The sequence below is a fragment of the Felis catus genome, chromosome A2 (genome assembly GCF_018350175.1).
Source record: "Felis catus isolate Fca126 chromosome A2, F.catus_Fca126_mat1.0, whole genome shotgun sequence".
In the NCBI taxonomy this organism is placed as follows: domain Eukaryota; kingdom Metazoa; phylum Chordata; class Mammalia; order Carnivora; family Felidae; genus Felis; species Felis catus.
This window is the reverse complement of record NC_058369.1, coordinates 61,385,463-61,400,849: the sequence shown is the minus strand read 5'-3', so window position 1 is coordinate 61,400,849 and position 15,387 is coordinate 61,385,463. Positions and strand designations below refer to the sequence as shown.

The 15,387-nt window shown below is 63.3% G+C and overlaps 1 protein-coding gene across 15 annotated transcripts in view; it reads left to right on the top strand.

The window, feature by feature from the left end:
* CAMK2B (calcium/calmodulin dependent protein kinase II beta) overlaps positions 1 to 15,387 on the top strand; it is an 80,806-nt gene that overhangs the window by 50,617 nt on the left and 14,802 nt on the right. For all 15 annotated transcript variants that reach the window (XM_023250118.2, XM_023250114.2, XM_023250113.2 and 12 more), the window contains exons 5-12: positions 2,991 to 3,056; positions 8,701 to 8,773; positions 11,390 to 11,492; positions 11,583 to 11,666; positions 12,997 to 13,091; positions 13,249 to 13,371; positions 13,756 to 13,839; positions 14,442 to 14,484. In XM_023250118.2, the coding sequence (XP_023105886.1) occupies positions 2,991 to 3,056; positions 8,701 to 8,773; positions 11,390 to 11,492; positions 11,583 to 11,666; positions 12,997 to 13,091; positions 13,249 to 13,371; positions 13,756 to 13,839; positions 14,442 to 14,484 (671 nt within the window). The remainder of the gene's footprint in view (positions 1 to 2,990; positions 3,057 to 8,700; positions 8,774 to 11,389; positions 11,493 to 11,582; positions 11,667 to 12,996; positions 13,092 to 13,248; positions 13,372 to 13,755; positions 13,840 to 14,441; positions 14,485 to 15,387) is intronic.

The window sequence follows — 15,387 nt, the reverse complement described above, 5'->3', positions numbered from 1 at the left end:
CGGGCCCCTCCCTTCCCGCCAGCATCCCTGCCTCCTGTTTGCACCATCGGGTCCCGCAAGGGGGCGTCTGCCCGCTGGGTCCTCCTGGGGGCGTGCAGCAGCCGTGAGCCCATGTGTGCACGTGTGTGCGTGCCCAGTGGCCGAGAGGGGAGGCTTCTGGGGCTCTGGCTGCCTCTCGCTTCCTGCTGCATTTAGGAGCGGTGAGCTCATCCTCATCCCTGACAGCTCCCACCGCGCAGCTATATTTAGCGTCTGTGAGTCATTGTGTCTGGGGACCAGGGCCCTGGGTGGGCAGGGGCCATAGGCTGTGGGCGGCCCCTAGTGGCCTCTGGACCGCTGCATGGCCAGGGTGCCTCCACGCAGAGAGCTGCTCCTCCCTCAAAGGACAGATGGGCCTGAGAGCTCTCAGCCTCCTCTGGGTCCTCCTGTCCCTGCAGGGGCTTGGTTACCTCTCAGTACCCCCTGGTGGCCAGCACTGGCTGGGGACACAGCTGCCACTGCCAGGCTGAGGCTGTGTCCCAGAAGTCTGTCCTGTGACCCCTGCAGAGGGGGCAGGCTTGCTGTCACCCCGGTGTGCCCCAGACCCAGCCGGCTTCACCTGCCTCTTTTGCAGGGAATGTAGAGGCCATGGGGCTGGGGGATGGCCTTGCCCAGGCCCTGGTGGCAGATGGGTGGGTGGGTGTGATTCAGGAGCAGATAAGGAGAGAGAGAATAGGGCACGGCATCCATGTGTGTGCATGTGCGTGTGTATGTAACTGCATGTGTGTGCATGCACATGCACACGTTAGAGGTTCTTATCTCTTGGCCCACACGACAGGAGGCCAGCAAGAAGCACTTGGCTGGTGTTTGTAGGGGGGTGGGGTAGGGGAAGGGCCTGGGCCCCGCATGCCTGCCCCACAGACCTCTGTGGTCTGCAAGCCTGCAGTGGTTCCTGACCCTGCTGAAGCCCCTGCTCTGGGGCACCCAGGATGCCCCTGGGCCTCAGGCAGCTGTTTCTGGGGCCGGCGGGGCGGGAGCAGGGAAGAATAGGGGCAGGCCCTGCCAGCACCCACCACAACCCCCCCATCACACCGCAGACCCTCGACAGGTCCGTGGTGCCAGAATTGGGGAAGCACTTCGAGCCTGGGTTGGCATCACCTTCAGGAGACCCCAAGTTTGGAGGCCGTACGGATTCAGGAGTTGACAGGTCTCCCCACTCCTACCCTGGGAATGTCACCAAGGCCTTGGGGACAGCTCAGAATCAGCCACATTGTCCAGCTGCAGAAAGGGAGGACAGGAGGGGATGCCGGCCTCTGGATCAGGTCCTTTCTGGACAGCGTGAGACACCCCCTCCCCCCCCAGCCACCAGCTCCCTGCCCTGTGGCCCTGGAACACGTGGCCCCAGGTGCCCATTAGCACAGATAGGCTCCAGTGGACACAGGGACTCAGAGGGCCTGTCCCCAGCCCTGGGTGAGGCTCCCTAGGGTGGCTCCCTGTGTTCCTGCTGGGTCCTGGCCGGTACCTGGTGGCTTTCTTGCCTTTGCTCTGTGTTTAGACTCTGGGTCTGCAGAGCCTGACCTGTGAGCCGTGTGTGTGGAGAGATAACAAGGTCGCTTCTCCTGGGTTCTCGGGGTTCTGCCTCCCTTAGGTGGTCACCGGTTCTGAGTCTCAGGCTCTCCTGGTGGCAGAGTGGGGCCCTAAATGCTCCCACTCCCAGAGTCGTTGGAGTGTCCAGTGGGCTCTCGAGGCAGGCGTCTAGCTGGAGTGGGGGCATGCTAACACCCAGCATGTCCTGTTTTCATTTTTCTCCACTGTTAAAGGAGAGCCCAGCCATTACAGGGTCACCCCTCCAGCAGTGCCCCTGCCACAGGCCACAGCCCTGAGCACTGGGCACAATGACGAGCCCCGATGAGAGCAGAAATGCGGATGGAGAGCCCACAGCCCCCAGGGCCGGTGTGGCTGCAGAGGGTGGGAAGCCTGGGCAGAGTCCTTTGATGGACTCAGAGCCTGCTGAGCCGGGTGAGGGAATCGGGCGAACCCAGGGATGGCTCCTCCCTGCTCCCTGTGTGTGTGTCCCTCACCCCATTGTCGTTACCTTTCTGCCCACACCATGTTTTCCAGCCCAAGAGACCCCAGGTTGTCTGGCATCTTTCTGGGTTCCCAGAGGCCCTGCAGGCAGTGCTGCTGTCTGGGTATTCATCCCGATGGTAGGGCCTGAGGGACAGTCGCTGAGCAGGGACACGCAGACAGTGGCTGTGTGGGCAGAAATCCCACTCTCTTCCTAGACAGACTTTGAACGCCTTGTGGTCTCACCCACCAGGGAGGCCAGGTCCACACACAGTCTCTTCTGGCCCCTTGCTCTGTGAAGAGACACATCTCTGGTTCTGGGGGACGTGAGGAACGAGCCAGATCTCTTCAGGCCTGGAATTAGAGTCACAAAGCCCAGGGAATATTGCAGAGGCCTGGCTCAAACTCCTGTGCTGCCCGCTATGCGAGCACCACTTAGATATCTGAGACTCGGTTTTCTGAGCATGATTGTGCTGTGTCCTGGAGCAGGGCTGCGAATGTCAAATCCTGCCACGTATAAGGACTCGGTAAGCTGTCAGTCCTAGGTGACAATAGGGTGAAGGTGGAAGTGGTGATAGTGGAATCCTCCTAGGAGGGAGGAGGAGGAGAAGGACGAGAAGGAGGAGGTGGGGGACGGGCAGGAGGAGGAGGAGGATGGAGGGGAGGGGGGGAGGGGGAAGAGGGGGATAGTGAGGAGATGGAAGAGGAGGAGGAGGGGGAGGAGGAGGAAGAGGATGAGTGGGCAGGGGGAGGAGGAGGGGGGAGGAAGAGAAGGAGGATGAGGTGAAGGAGGAGGAGGGGGAAGGAGGAGGAAGAGGACAAGGTGGAGGCGGAGGGGGAGGAGGAGGACAAGCCAGAGGAGTTGACATCAGCGGCTGTGACAGTGATGGAAGTGATGAGGGTGAGTGGGTCTCCAGACTGACCTGTGTGTGCTCTGCCTGCAGGGTGACAGGTGGGGAGCTCTTCGAGGACATTGTGGCCAGAGAGTACTACAGCGAGGCGGATGCCAGGTGAGTGTGCAGCCCTCACTCCCCCTACCCTCTTCTCTTGCCAGCCCTGCCTCACCAGGTGGGCTGAGCAGGTTCCAAGAGCAGGGGGCAGTCGGCGTGTCCTCCTGCAGAGCGGAGGCGTGGCTGGAGTCCAGATCTCCTGGGGTAGGAGCGGGCCCACAGAGTGGGTGCTTTCCCTGGGTGGCTGGAAGGGAGAGAGCAGACGGCAGCGTGTGACGATGGCCCCTCCTGGCCTCCCCGGGATGCCCTCCCTGCCCGTGGCCCACGGCTGGCTCCCAGCAGGCCTTCCTCCAGGAGCTGGGCAGTTTCCAAACGCTTCTCCAAAGACAAGGCAGGAAGCCCTTTCTGTGCCGTCCTCCCCGGGGCGCAGACAGGAAGGGAAGCAGGGGAGGATCGAGCCTCCGGGACACATCTGCAGGCTCTCCTTCGAGGGGCGGTAGGCAGCAAGCCAGAGCCCTGTGTGGAGGGACGGAAGGACTTTGGCTCCTTCCCCGTGAAGCCTCCGTGTAGCCCCTGGCAGCCCTTCCTGCTGGGGTCAGCCCGCACAGCAGGTGAGGGGCCCCGTGATCTGGGCACGCGGCTGGGGACCGCAGGGCCCTCCTCCCTGCAAGGCTGCGCCACCCCCCCCCACCCCGTGACCTGCTGTGGCCCATGCTGGTGGCCGCATGCCCCCTGAACCCTGACTGTGCATCTCAGCTTGAAGAGTGCTGAGGCCGCTCCCCTGCCACTCGCCCACCGTGCTTGCCAGGGTCAGGAGACACTCACTTGACAGAGATAAAGGGGGACAGTGCCCGTCTCCAGGCCGTGGACTTAACTATGGATGATTTTTATTTTTAATTTTTTGTGTTGTCTGTTCCTAAAAATTTCCTTAATGAACATGTATTACTTTTCTATTCAAGAAAATGAATGTTATTTTTAAAAGTAGCTTTTTGTGACTTGCTTGTGCACCCATGGGCGACCTTGCCCGTTGGTGACGGCCTGGGCTTGGTGAGAAGGTGCGAGCGGGTCCCCCCAAAACCCCAGGGGCTGCAGGCAGGTGGTCTGGCACAGTCACAGCCAGGGTTGGGCTGGGCTTCCCCTCCGGCCAGACTGCCCAGGGGCAGAGGGCGGGGCACAGGCCACTTTCTGGAGGCTCCTTGAGGAGCCCAGGGGCCTGGGAGTTGCCCATCCCCTTCAGGAGCAGGAAGACGCAGCCCTTGTTTCCCTCTTTCGAGAAAAGCAGGAAGTGGAGCCGTGCTCCTGTCCTCAAAGCAGCTCAGGCGGGAAATTCCCAAGTGTGGGTGCCTGCCTGCTGGCCCAATTGTCCTGGCATCTGCCAGGGCGGGAGGGGCTCTGGGGCCAGGACAGAAGGGTCCCAGCAGGCTGTCCCCAGACCAGGTCTCACCCCCCCACCCCCCGGGGCAGCGCAAGGTCAAGGAGGACTGCCTTCCAGTTCTGCCTCCAGTGCCGCCTGGCTTTCCCAGGGAGGTCGTATGCCTTCACTGGCCTCAGCACCCACTACTGCCTGGGGCCTGGCCCTGTCCCTGCATTCCGCAGTGGACAGTTGTGACCGAGGGGTGATACGGCCTGCAGCCATATCTTGGCTGGGGGCCCCTGGATCCCTCTAGCCTGCCCACTGTGCCCTCCTACCGTGCCCTGTGCCCACCCATGTCTCCACCCCATGCACATGCACATGCCCTGTGCACACATCCCACACCCCACACTTTATGCATACACCCCAGGACCCCCACCCCAGGCCCCACACCCCACATCCCAGCATATACCCCAGGCCCTGACCCCATGCCCCATACCCCACATCCCAGTATATACCCCACACCTCAGGCCCCACACTCCATACCCCAGGTCGCACTCCCCATACCCCATACCCCAGGCCCCCCAACACCTGTGGCCTCAGACCTCCTCCCTTACCTACCTGCCCCTGCTGCCTGCCTCTTGGCCTCATCTCCAACACCTCCTCCAGCCATCAGCCCCACCCCTCAACTCCTGTGGACCTCTCCTGCCCCATCGGAGGGCAGGTGTTCTTGGGGATGCTGTTGTGGAGGGCTCCGCTGTGTCAGGGGCCCCTTGGAACCGGCCCAGAAGAGACCCCACCCACAGGTGCCCAGGTGTCTCTCACAAAGCCTGCCTTGCTCATAGCCCAACTATGAAGAGGGGACGAGGGGGGCAGGGGACACTTGGGGAGTGCCTCCGGCTGGCCCCACTGATAAAATCCACACGCCTCCAGCTGCCTCTTCTCCTGGGAGCACCGGCCCTGCACTGACCTGGGGTGTCCCGCGCCTGACCTTTGTGCTGCTGCTTTGTTTTCGGGCAGGAGGGCCTGGCAGAGTCTGGCGTGGACGTCCACGTGGTGGCCACCCGTGGGCATCGTCAGGAACTGTGGCAGACGTGATTGAGGCAAGCTCCCGTCCTGGGAGGGCGGCGGTGTCGACTGCCTTTCTCGGGGGACCCGCCACCGAAAGGGGCCGGGGACCCAAGACGCCAGCCGCATGGGGTGGGCACGGAGCTCTGGCCCCGAGCAAGTTAACTGGCAGCCCTTCCGGGGGCCTCCAGGGCCGAGCTGCTCACAGCCCAGCGTCCCTGGGGGCTTGTAATGTGTCCAGTCTCTGCAGGAGGCGGGAGCCCGGGAGGAGTTGCTAATCCAGAAGGCCAGAGACTGGTCTCGGGGAGGAAGTCAGATCTTGACTTGGTGGTTTGTGGGGGACTGAAGGATCTCTTTTCAGAGCAGGGAGAGCAAAGTTCAGAACATTTAGAACCCTGCTTTTAAAAGCCTAAAAAGCTGTGTGGCTCCTGGGAGATGTATGAGAGCCCCTGGGACTCTGGCTCCCGAGGGGGAGGGGCGTGGCAAGGGCACAGCTGGGGTGACCTCAGAGCCCGGACCCTGAGAATATAGCGGCCAGGACTCCGCCAGCATCTGGAATGCACTTGAGAACAGCTCTGGCCACAGAAAAGCCCTCTGAGGAAGATGGTACAATGTGAGCCGAGGCAGGAGGCAGACAGGACCTCGTGACTGGCCAGGTGACCTCATGTCCGCCACGGCCATGGTCTCAGCTGGGAGTGGTGAGGTGGCCGGTGTGCGGTCCCCGGAAACCCTGAGAGGGCAGGGTTGCCCAGAACGGGCGTCTGCAGGCCGTGGAGGCAGCTCCCACGTTGGTCCTGGACACTGGCTGGCATGGCCGCACGGGTGGGGAGGCCCCACACAGCTTTCTCTCGGGGACGCGGTGTGCTTAGCCAGCTGGTTCCTGAGCACCCGGGACCCCTGCCCTTCCATTTCTCCATCAGGGTGGCCGTGAAGCCCCTGGAGCAGGGTCTGTCCTGAGTTGTAGGCCTTGATTTCAGCCACATGGCCAAGTCAGACCCATGATGGTCCTGGGGTGACACAAACACTGTGCCAGCTCAGGCGCTGTGGTCTCACATCTCTGGCAACGGTTTGGGCCCTGCATCCCCAAGAGGGGATGAGGAGGAGGGCAGGGGGTGAGCCTACCCCCTCCAAGCCAACATCATCCATCTGTCCTATGGCAGATGGACCCGTGGTTCCAACAGATGTTTTCGGAATGTCTTCTGCTGGATGGGGCGAGGGACACAGTGCAGAGGAAAGGGCCACTCCTCTACTGTCACAGAGGCCACAGTTTAGTGCAGAGACACTCACACAGAGGACGCAGTCGCCGTGTGGCTGCAGGGGGGTGACCAGCATGGGGGAGTCCACAGGGTGTTGTCCAGGGTCAGATCCAGGAAGGGTCTCGAAGGTGAAAGTGGAAGATAGGCCAGACCCCAAGCGAGACAAGCAGTGATCCCAGAGGTCTGAGCTTGAAGCCAGGTCACTCAGGGCTTGCAGGAGCAGCCAGGGGCCCAGGAAACACCTGCTGTGGGCTGTAAGTTCAGCTGGGGCACTGGGGGAGGGCAGGGCACACAGCTGGGCACACAGACGCACAGCCAAGGCCGAGCTGCAGCAGCACAGGATGGGGCCAGTCTAGCAGGGGCCTCCCTCGCCCCGAGTGGGTGCTGCAGCATGCGGGAGTCTGGGGGCCTGCGGCCGAACACCGTACACACACGTTCCGGGTGGCAGGTCTCTGGAGGCTGGCAGAGTCCTCCCCTGCCTGGGCCCTGGCTAGGTGGCCTCAGTGGCAAGTGCTGGTGGCGTGCCTTAACCTCAGAAGAGGGGCCCAGGAGAGCTTCCCAGACCTCATGGCCAAGCTCTGGCCAGCAGATTAGGTCTCCTGGATGAGCTTGCAGTGGGAGGTCAGCCCATGGGGGCTGAGCCCATGGCTGCAGTAACAGGGTCTGGTGGTGGCTGGATGTGGGCCTGGTGCCACCAGGACAGGGATGAGGGTCACAGGGGACTGCTCCAGGCAGATGAGGGCTTTGTGAGTCACAAGAAAAAGGAGGCAGTTTCTGGGAGTGAGTTAGGCCAGGCCACGGGGACAGGAGTATCAGGACATAGGGACAAGAGGCCCCAGGACACAAGGGCAGGAGAGTCAGGACACGGGAGGGGGGCTGTGGCCCACAGCTTTGGCCCCGGCTTCTTCTGACCCCCACAAAGCTCAGGAACCTGTCACCATCGGGGGTCCAAGGGCCTGGCTTCTGCAAGGAGGACACCCAAGTTTCCTTTTTTATGCAGCTGGCGGATGGTTTCCAGAGGTGGCCAGAGCTATTTGAGGAGCAGATCTGGTCCCTTGCCCCGTCTCTGAGTTTGCTGTTAGGAAAACAGAGCTGACCCTTCCAGCTGACCCTCAGTCAGGGTCCAGCCGTGGCAGGAGGTGTTCTGAGGCAATCTGCATCCCTCACTCACCCCCACCCAGAGGGGCTGTGACTGAGACCCTGGGCGGTAGGCTCCCGGTGGCCTGTGCCTGGCTCTGGGGGCAGCTGGAAACTGTCCGGACACCTGGGGCTATCTGGAGGCAGCAGGCAGGCCCAGGTCTCAAGGTGCTGTGTGCACAGAGGCAGGGGGGCGGGGTCCCCTGGGGCTGGTGTGCAGCGGTGTTGCTGACGCACAGGTGTCCAAGGTGCCTGAGAACAGCCCTGACCTCTCCCTCCAGCCAGTCCTCCCAGACTGCTCCCTGGCTCGGGGCTCCGGGCAGAGCTGGGGCTGCCTCTGTGCCAGGAGAGCTTCCATCCCCCCCAGGCTGCTACGGAGTTGAGCCACCAGCAGCCGTGTGGATGTTCAGGGCTGTTGGAACAGCACCTGCTCCAACACCTGAACGACTGGCCGCAGTGTTGGCACTGCCCGGGACAGAGTGAGGCCCTCTCCTCCTCTCCCCCTGCAAGCCTGCCCGACAGGGTGTGGGCTCAGCCCCGGCCTCCCTCTCAGGGGCCACTGGCTCAGGGTCAGGCTCGGTTGGCATGTGCCTGGGGAGGTGCCCCCAGAACAGGGATGTTTCCTCTGAGTGTCCCTTCCGTGAGCCTGGTCAGAGGAGAAGGCAGGGTGAGGGGTGAAGGGGGCCTGGCCATGCCTTGTGCCGACCTGTGGGGGTGAGGCAGGAGCCCCAGAGGCCCCCTTCTGGCTGGCGTCTCCTCTCTTATATGGCAGGCAACATCTCGATTCCCTGCTTCCCTGTGAGCCGGCCAGGCAGGGGACCCCACCCCAGTGCCATGCACACCTGCCCACCCCTCAGGCCACTCTCACTAATTACCCTGCTGTTTGCCACAGTCACTGCATCCAGCAGATCCTGGAGGCGGTTCTCCATTGCCACCAAATGGGGGTCGTCCACAGGGACCTCAAGGTGAGTCCCCCACCCTGCTCTGTGCCAGGTGTCTGTTGTCTGTACCTGCATGTCTTGCAAAAGGAGACCCCGGAGGAGCAGTGAGCATGCCAGGAAATGCTGTGTGTGGGGACATGTGCACATATGTGTGTGCATGAGCAGATGTGTGTGAGAACGTGTGCAGGTGTGCATGTGTGTACTTGTGTGGGTATGTGAGTATGTGTGCACAAAGGCAGGAGAAACGTGTGCTCACATGTACGTGTGTTTGCACACATGTGTGCATGCGTGTCCGTGTGATGGTGTGTGTGCATGAAGGTGTGTGTGTGCATGAGTGTGAGGTGTGTGCCTGAAGGTGTGTCATGCATGTGGGTGCATGCAGACGTGTGTGTGCGTGCATACGTGTGTGTGCATGAAGGTATGTGTGAAGTGTGTGTGTCATGCATGTGTGTGCATGAAGGCATGTGTGTGTGTGCGTGAAGGCGTGTGTGCAAATGCATGTGTGTGAGGTGTGTGTGCATGAAGGTGTGTGTGTGTGCGTGCATGTGTGAGCACAAAGGTGTGTGTATGTGCGCATGCATGCGTGTGTCTGCACACGTCCTTCCAGACCCCTCCAGGCTCCAGGATTGAGAGAGGGCAGGTGTCAAAAATCAGCCTATGTCTACTTGGGGTGTTTCTTTCTGGGCTCCAGGTGAGGCTCAGACCTGGCATGGGGCACGCAGGTAGGGCTGATGCCAAGGGAGCAGGGGGTGAGGGGCCGGCCTCCCTGCTCTCTGCCAATGTCCAGCCCAGGCTGCAAGTCTCTGCTGCCCCAGGCTCAGCTCTAGGCAAACTGGTTTGTCACCTGCAGGGCACAGCATGGCTTCAGGAGGAACAGCAGTCCTCCTCCTCCCCCTCCCCCTTCCCTGCCTCCTAGTCTGTCCAAGCTGTGTTCCTGTTGGCTTTTTCTCTGGGGTGGGGGTGGGCGTGGGCCTGTCATTCCTGCAGAGAGTCCCCAGGTGGCCTTTGAGACCAGCCTTCCCATGGGATGTGTGCTCACACTGAACGGGGTCACACCTTCCTTGGGCTACCAGTGTGTGTGTGTGTGTGTGTGTGTGTGTGTGTGTGTGTGTGTGAGCTGATCTTTCTGGCGCTGCTCTGGGGATGAGGTCCCGCCAGGAGCAGGCTCAGGACCCCCTCTCTGCATGTCCCACATGGTCCTGTGGCCCTCTGTGCCTGCGCTGCCAGCCTGCCTTGTCACGAGTCTCCCCTCTGTCACCGTATTTTGTGGGAAGCAGCATCCCTTGGAGGCATGCATCCCCACCTTGTTCATGATTCATAGCTATCTTTGGGGCCACGGTAATGCTCCCCACAGCCCAGCTGTGACCCCAGGGGCAAACAGCACCCTTCAGCCTCCTGTCACATGTGAAGGGCTGAGTGCCCTCCTCTGGAGAGGGCCCTGCCTCCTGGTCTCCTGACTGGGACAGAACCCCAGAGGCCCTGCCATGGTGGGTTTGCTCTAAGCCAAGGCGGGGAGAAGGGAGGGAGGAGAGCGCACAGGGGCTGCAGGGGGCGGGGCTCTGCTGCATCCCCTCCTTTCCCAGGATCCCCAGCCCTTCCCTGAGACCAAGCTCACTTAAGTCTTGCTTCTCAGGAGTGCGGTTTTGTTCTCTCTAATCTGTGGAATTCAGGTCAGCCCCCCTGGCCGGCCACAGCTGTGCCCCTGCTCTTTCAGACTGCTTCATGTGGATGCAGGAGGAGGTGGGGGGGTCTCCTACCCGGCTCACGTGGGCAAAATGAAGGTGTTCAGGGGCCTCCAGGCTGTGCTGGGTGGGCAGGGCCACATGTCCCCGTCATGTGTCTTCTGTAGGGATGGAGCCCAGAGGGTCCCTGGTTCCTGCCACAGGGCAGCATCCTTCATGGGTTCCAAGGGCCTCTTATCACGATCTAACACGTCAGGGTTACAAGCAGAGTTTACACAGTTGTGTGGGTGGTGTTTACCCTGAAATGGCAGTGTGGTCTCAGTGGGCCTGCCTTTTGGGAGGGTGGCCTGGTGAGGGGGATGAGGGCCCCAGGAGCCCCTGGCCTGGTCACCGATGGGGAAGTCCAGAGGCTACCACCGCAGGAGGTGGCCGGGCCAGGACGGGAGGGGCCCTGTGTACAGGACTCAGTGTACAGGGACCCTATTGGGCCCTCGGGCCACGTGTCCCCAGTCAAGGACGGCAGCCCCCTTGGTGCTCTTGTGGGATGGGGACGAATGTCATTTCAGCTTGAGCAAGGCTGCTGCTCCTTGAGGCCAGGCAGGCGGGGAGTGGGACAGCCAAGCCAGAGGGACTTGGTGGGCTGATGTTCCGAGGTGCCCGGGCTATGGGGCCTGTGGTCCTCCTCCGTGCCCTCTGGGGTCACCATCCTCAGGCAGCCCCCCACCGTGTCTCAGCGCCCAGATGGGGGCATGGGGTGGGGATGCTGCCTGCTAGGACTTGTAGGGTGCCTTTAGTACGGTCGCCTCCCTGGGTGTGAGCCCACTCCCCTCTGTCCCCGGGAAGGTCACAGGGTGTCAGCCACGCCCGGGGTGGCCCCCACAGGGCAGCCTGCAAACCGCTCCCTCCGTGACGCCCCGGGTGTAACCACACGCCCACTGGCTCGTCGCCTTCCCTGCAGCCTGAGAACCTGCTCCTGGCCAGCAAGTGCAAAGGGGCTGCAGTGAAGCTGGCGGACTTCGGCCTGGCCATCGAGGTGCAGGGGGACCAGCAGGCGTGGTTTGGTGAGTGTCCTGGTGGGCTGGGGTGGGGGTGGCGGTGGGGTGGGGGTCAGCTGCCACCTCAGCCCTCACACTTCTCCTCCTTGTCTGCAGGGTTCGCTGGCACGCCAGGCTACCTGTCCCCAGAGGTCCTGCGCAAGGAAGCATATGGCAAGCCGGTGGACATCTGGGCGTGCGGTGAGGCCTCCGTGTGGGTGGGTGGGGCCTCGGGGAGGAAGTCATGGGCCTATGCCACTTGGGCTGTGCCAGACCCGCCCCTGGGCTGCCCCCAGCCAGGGGGCCCCTCCCCACTCACAGAAGCCCACCTCCCCAGTGAGAGGCCTGAGTGCAAGGATGGCAGGGTGCTGGAGGGGTAGGGGGCTGTGCAGGCCACTCTGGCAGGGCTGCCTGAGGATCCCCTGCAGAGCTGAGCACCTGAGGTGACACTTCAGGGGTGGGGGGGGGCACTTGAGGACCCCAGTGCCCTCATGTGGCTCACTGGCTCTGGGCAGGGTCCCCATCGCAGCCAAGGCCAAGGACACCGCAGCTGTTAAGTGCAGGAGCTGGGCCTCTGACCCCCTGTCCCCTGGTGGGGAGAGCAGTGTGCCCTGACTGGCGTGTCACTGCACTTGTGTTCCAAGGGCACAGGGATGGGCTCTGCTGGGTGCGGGGCTCAGGTAGGGGTTGTGGGGTCTGGGGAGTGTGGGGTGGGGGTGGGGCTGTCTAGTGGGGAGCTGGGGGTGAGGCACCAGTGGGGGCTGAGGGGTTCCGGGAAGCTGCGGGGGTGGGGGACCTAGTGAGTGGGGGCCTGAGGTTGGAGGTCTGCGGGGGTGGAGACTGAGGGTAGGGGCTGGGGTCAGGGACTTCGAGGGTGGGGCGGGGGCTTTGGGGTGGGGGTAGGGGCTGGGGTGGGACTGCGTGGTGGTGGGCGCTGGGGGGCAGGGGCTTCGGGGGCGAAGGCAGGGGCTGGGGACTGCAGGGATAGGGGGTGGGGGCCAGGACTTGGTGGTTTGGGCCTGGGAGTAGGCGCTGGGGGCGGGGCTTCGTGGTGGTGGGCGGGGTTGGTGATGGGGGCTGGGGGCGGGGCTTCGTGGTGTTGGGGGCGGGGTAGGGGCAGCGGTGGTCTGGGGGCGGGGCTGTGTGGTGGTTGGGGGCTGGGGGCGGGGCTGCGTGGTCGTGGGGGCTGGGGGCTAGGGCGGGGGCCTGTAGGGGTAGGGGCTGGGTGCTGGGGGGCTGGAGGTAGGATCTGGGGGCGGGGCTACATGGGGGCGGGGAAGGGACTGCGGGGATAGGGGCTGGGGGCGGGGCTGCGTGGTCTGGTGTTAGGTGTAAGGGGCTGGGGGCGGGGCTGCGTGCTGGGGGCGGTGCTGAGGCCTGCAGGGGAAGGGGCTGAGGGCGGGGCTGCGTGGGGGCGGGGGCTGGGTGGGGCTGGGCGGTGGTTGGGGGGTGGTTGGGAGAGGGCGAGGGCTCCAGGGTTAGGGGCTGCGGGCCAGGCGGCAGCCTGAGGCCGGCGCTCTGCTTTGCGCAGGGGTGATCCTGTACATCCTGCTTGTGGGCTACCCGCCCTTCTGGGACGAGGACCAGCACAAGCTGTACCAGCAGATCAAGGCGGGGGCCTACGATGTGAGTGCTGGGACCCCGCCCTGTCGGGGCGAGGGACAGGGAATGGGCAGGACCACCTGCTCCCCAGAATCATGACCTGGATGAGATTCCTCGGAGAATTCGGGCTTTTGCCTGGGGTGGGGGCTTCAGGCTCTCCCACGTGTTGCTTTCTTTCTAGTTTCCATCCCCCGAGTGGGACACGGTCACTCCTGAAGCCAAAAACCTCATCAACCAGATGCTGACCATCAACCCCGCCAAGCGCATTACCGCACACGAGGCGCTGAAGCACCCGTGGGTCTGCGTAAGTGTCCCCAGTGCGTTGACCCCGCTCCTTACCTCTGATGGGCCCCCTGGTCTGCTGGGCACGGCACAGGCGTCAGTCTCTGGGAGGACGGGGCTCTGGGGGTAGAGAGGCTCCGTCCCTCATGTAAGGGAACAAGGCGTGGAGGCTGACAAGGGACAAGCCAGGGGGCCGTGGGTCGGGGACACAGCCGTCTGGGGTGCCAGCAGGGTGAGGATGAGGTGGGGGCAGGCAGGCTGTAAGGGGTGATGCACTGGGGCCAGGCAGCAGCTGGGATGGATGGCCTCCTGCTGGCCCCCGTAGGCGCCACGGCCCTGTTGTCCCTCTCCCTGATCCCCATCTCGAGTCGCCTCAGGTGCAAAGCTAACATCCCTCTTTCCACAGCAACGCTCCACTGTGGCCTCTATGATGCACAGGCAGGAGACTGTGGAGTGCCTGAAGAAGTTCAATGCCCGAAGAAAGCTTAAGGTGAGACCCGGCCCAGTCCCCCCGGCCCCTGCCTGCTGACCCCCCCCCCCCGGGGGTGTTGCCCTCGACAGCCGCAGGCTCAGAGAGGCCAGAGGGGTCCTGGCTGGCTTGGTAAGGGGAGGCACAGGGGTCCCAGTGACCTTAGCACCGCCCCAGACCAGACATGCCAGGTGGACTCAGCCCCCACATGACAGTGACACTGGAGGTGCACAGAGCCTGCCCGTGGGCCAGGTGCCCCCTAGGGCATGCTGTGCAACTGGTCGCTGCTGCTTGCTTTCGTGTGAGCCAGCAGCCAGCCGCAGACCCTAGTGGGCTTGGTGAGGAGAGCACCCTAGCTGGTGCCTGGGGGTCGGGGGGAGGTGGCAGGGGGCTGACCTGTGGGAGGCCAGCCCCTCGTGGGTCTCCCCGGAACACTACTGCAGGCAGGAGGGCTGTGGTCAGTGGGCAGCCGCTGTCTCAGCTCTGCAAGAAGGAGGCCTGGCCATGCAGCTGGCACTTTTGTAGTCTTGTGTCTACAAGGCTGTGACCCTGATTCTGCCCGGGCACCCAGAGCCTGAGGTCGGGGCTGGGATTCCTGGTCTCAGCTATATGTCTCTCCCCAGGGTGCCATCCTCACCACTATGCTGGCCACGAGAAATTTCTCAGGTGAGAACAGTCTTCGCCCCGAAGAGAAGGCTCACCACCGACCTGTGGTCCACGGCCCACCCCTCTCACCCCGGTGGCCCTTCTCCTCCACTGCTCAGCAGCCTGGCCTTCTGTCCTCTGAGGGCAGCGAGGCCTGGGCTCCATGGGCGACACCCCGGGGTCCGCCCTCCACCCCCACTCGGCCCCGTCCCTGCGTGTTGGGTCTCTGTGTCCTCGCCTGACGCCCCAGTGTCTGAGCTGCCTGCCACCTGGGCCACAGCTCTGTGTGTCTGTCCGGGTGTTGGTCGGCACCTCTGTGGCCTCGTTGTTGTCCTGACCCTCTGAGCACCCGTTCTGTGTGTGGGAGGGGAGAGGAGAGCCCGGGACCTCCCTGCTGAGCTTTGGACATGCTGGTGGCCGCCCACCTGGGGCACTGAGGGTGGGTGGGGCTGGGAGCGTGCGGCTGCTCTAGGGGGTCTGTCAGCGACCCCAAGGCCAGGGGCCCCGGCAGGCCCGCTGGGCACAGCGTCTCCCTGAGGGGCAGGTCACCCTCTGGCTGTCCTGTGGTTGTCTGTCGCCCGCGTCGTCGGGTGCGGGAGCGTCTGGGGTCCGTTCTTGTCCGTTTGTATTCAGCACCCCATCCTGTTACTTTTGCTGCAGGGAAGGGGGGGCATGCTGTCACACCAACACTAATAGGACCTGTCCTGTGCGCACACCCGCCCGGTGGGTGCGAGAAGCCCCCGCGGGGGTTTTCTAAGGAGAAAGGAGGCAGACGCTTTCCAACTGTCACTTGGTCTGGGTCCTGTTCCCACTCTCCTGTGAACGGGACTCTGGAGCCATTCGCCACCCAACCGTGGACTCTAATCTTCTTCTGCTTCCTTTGTCTCTCCCCCTCCCTTCCCCTGCCCGCCCCGTCTGTGTCCG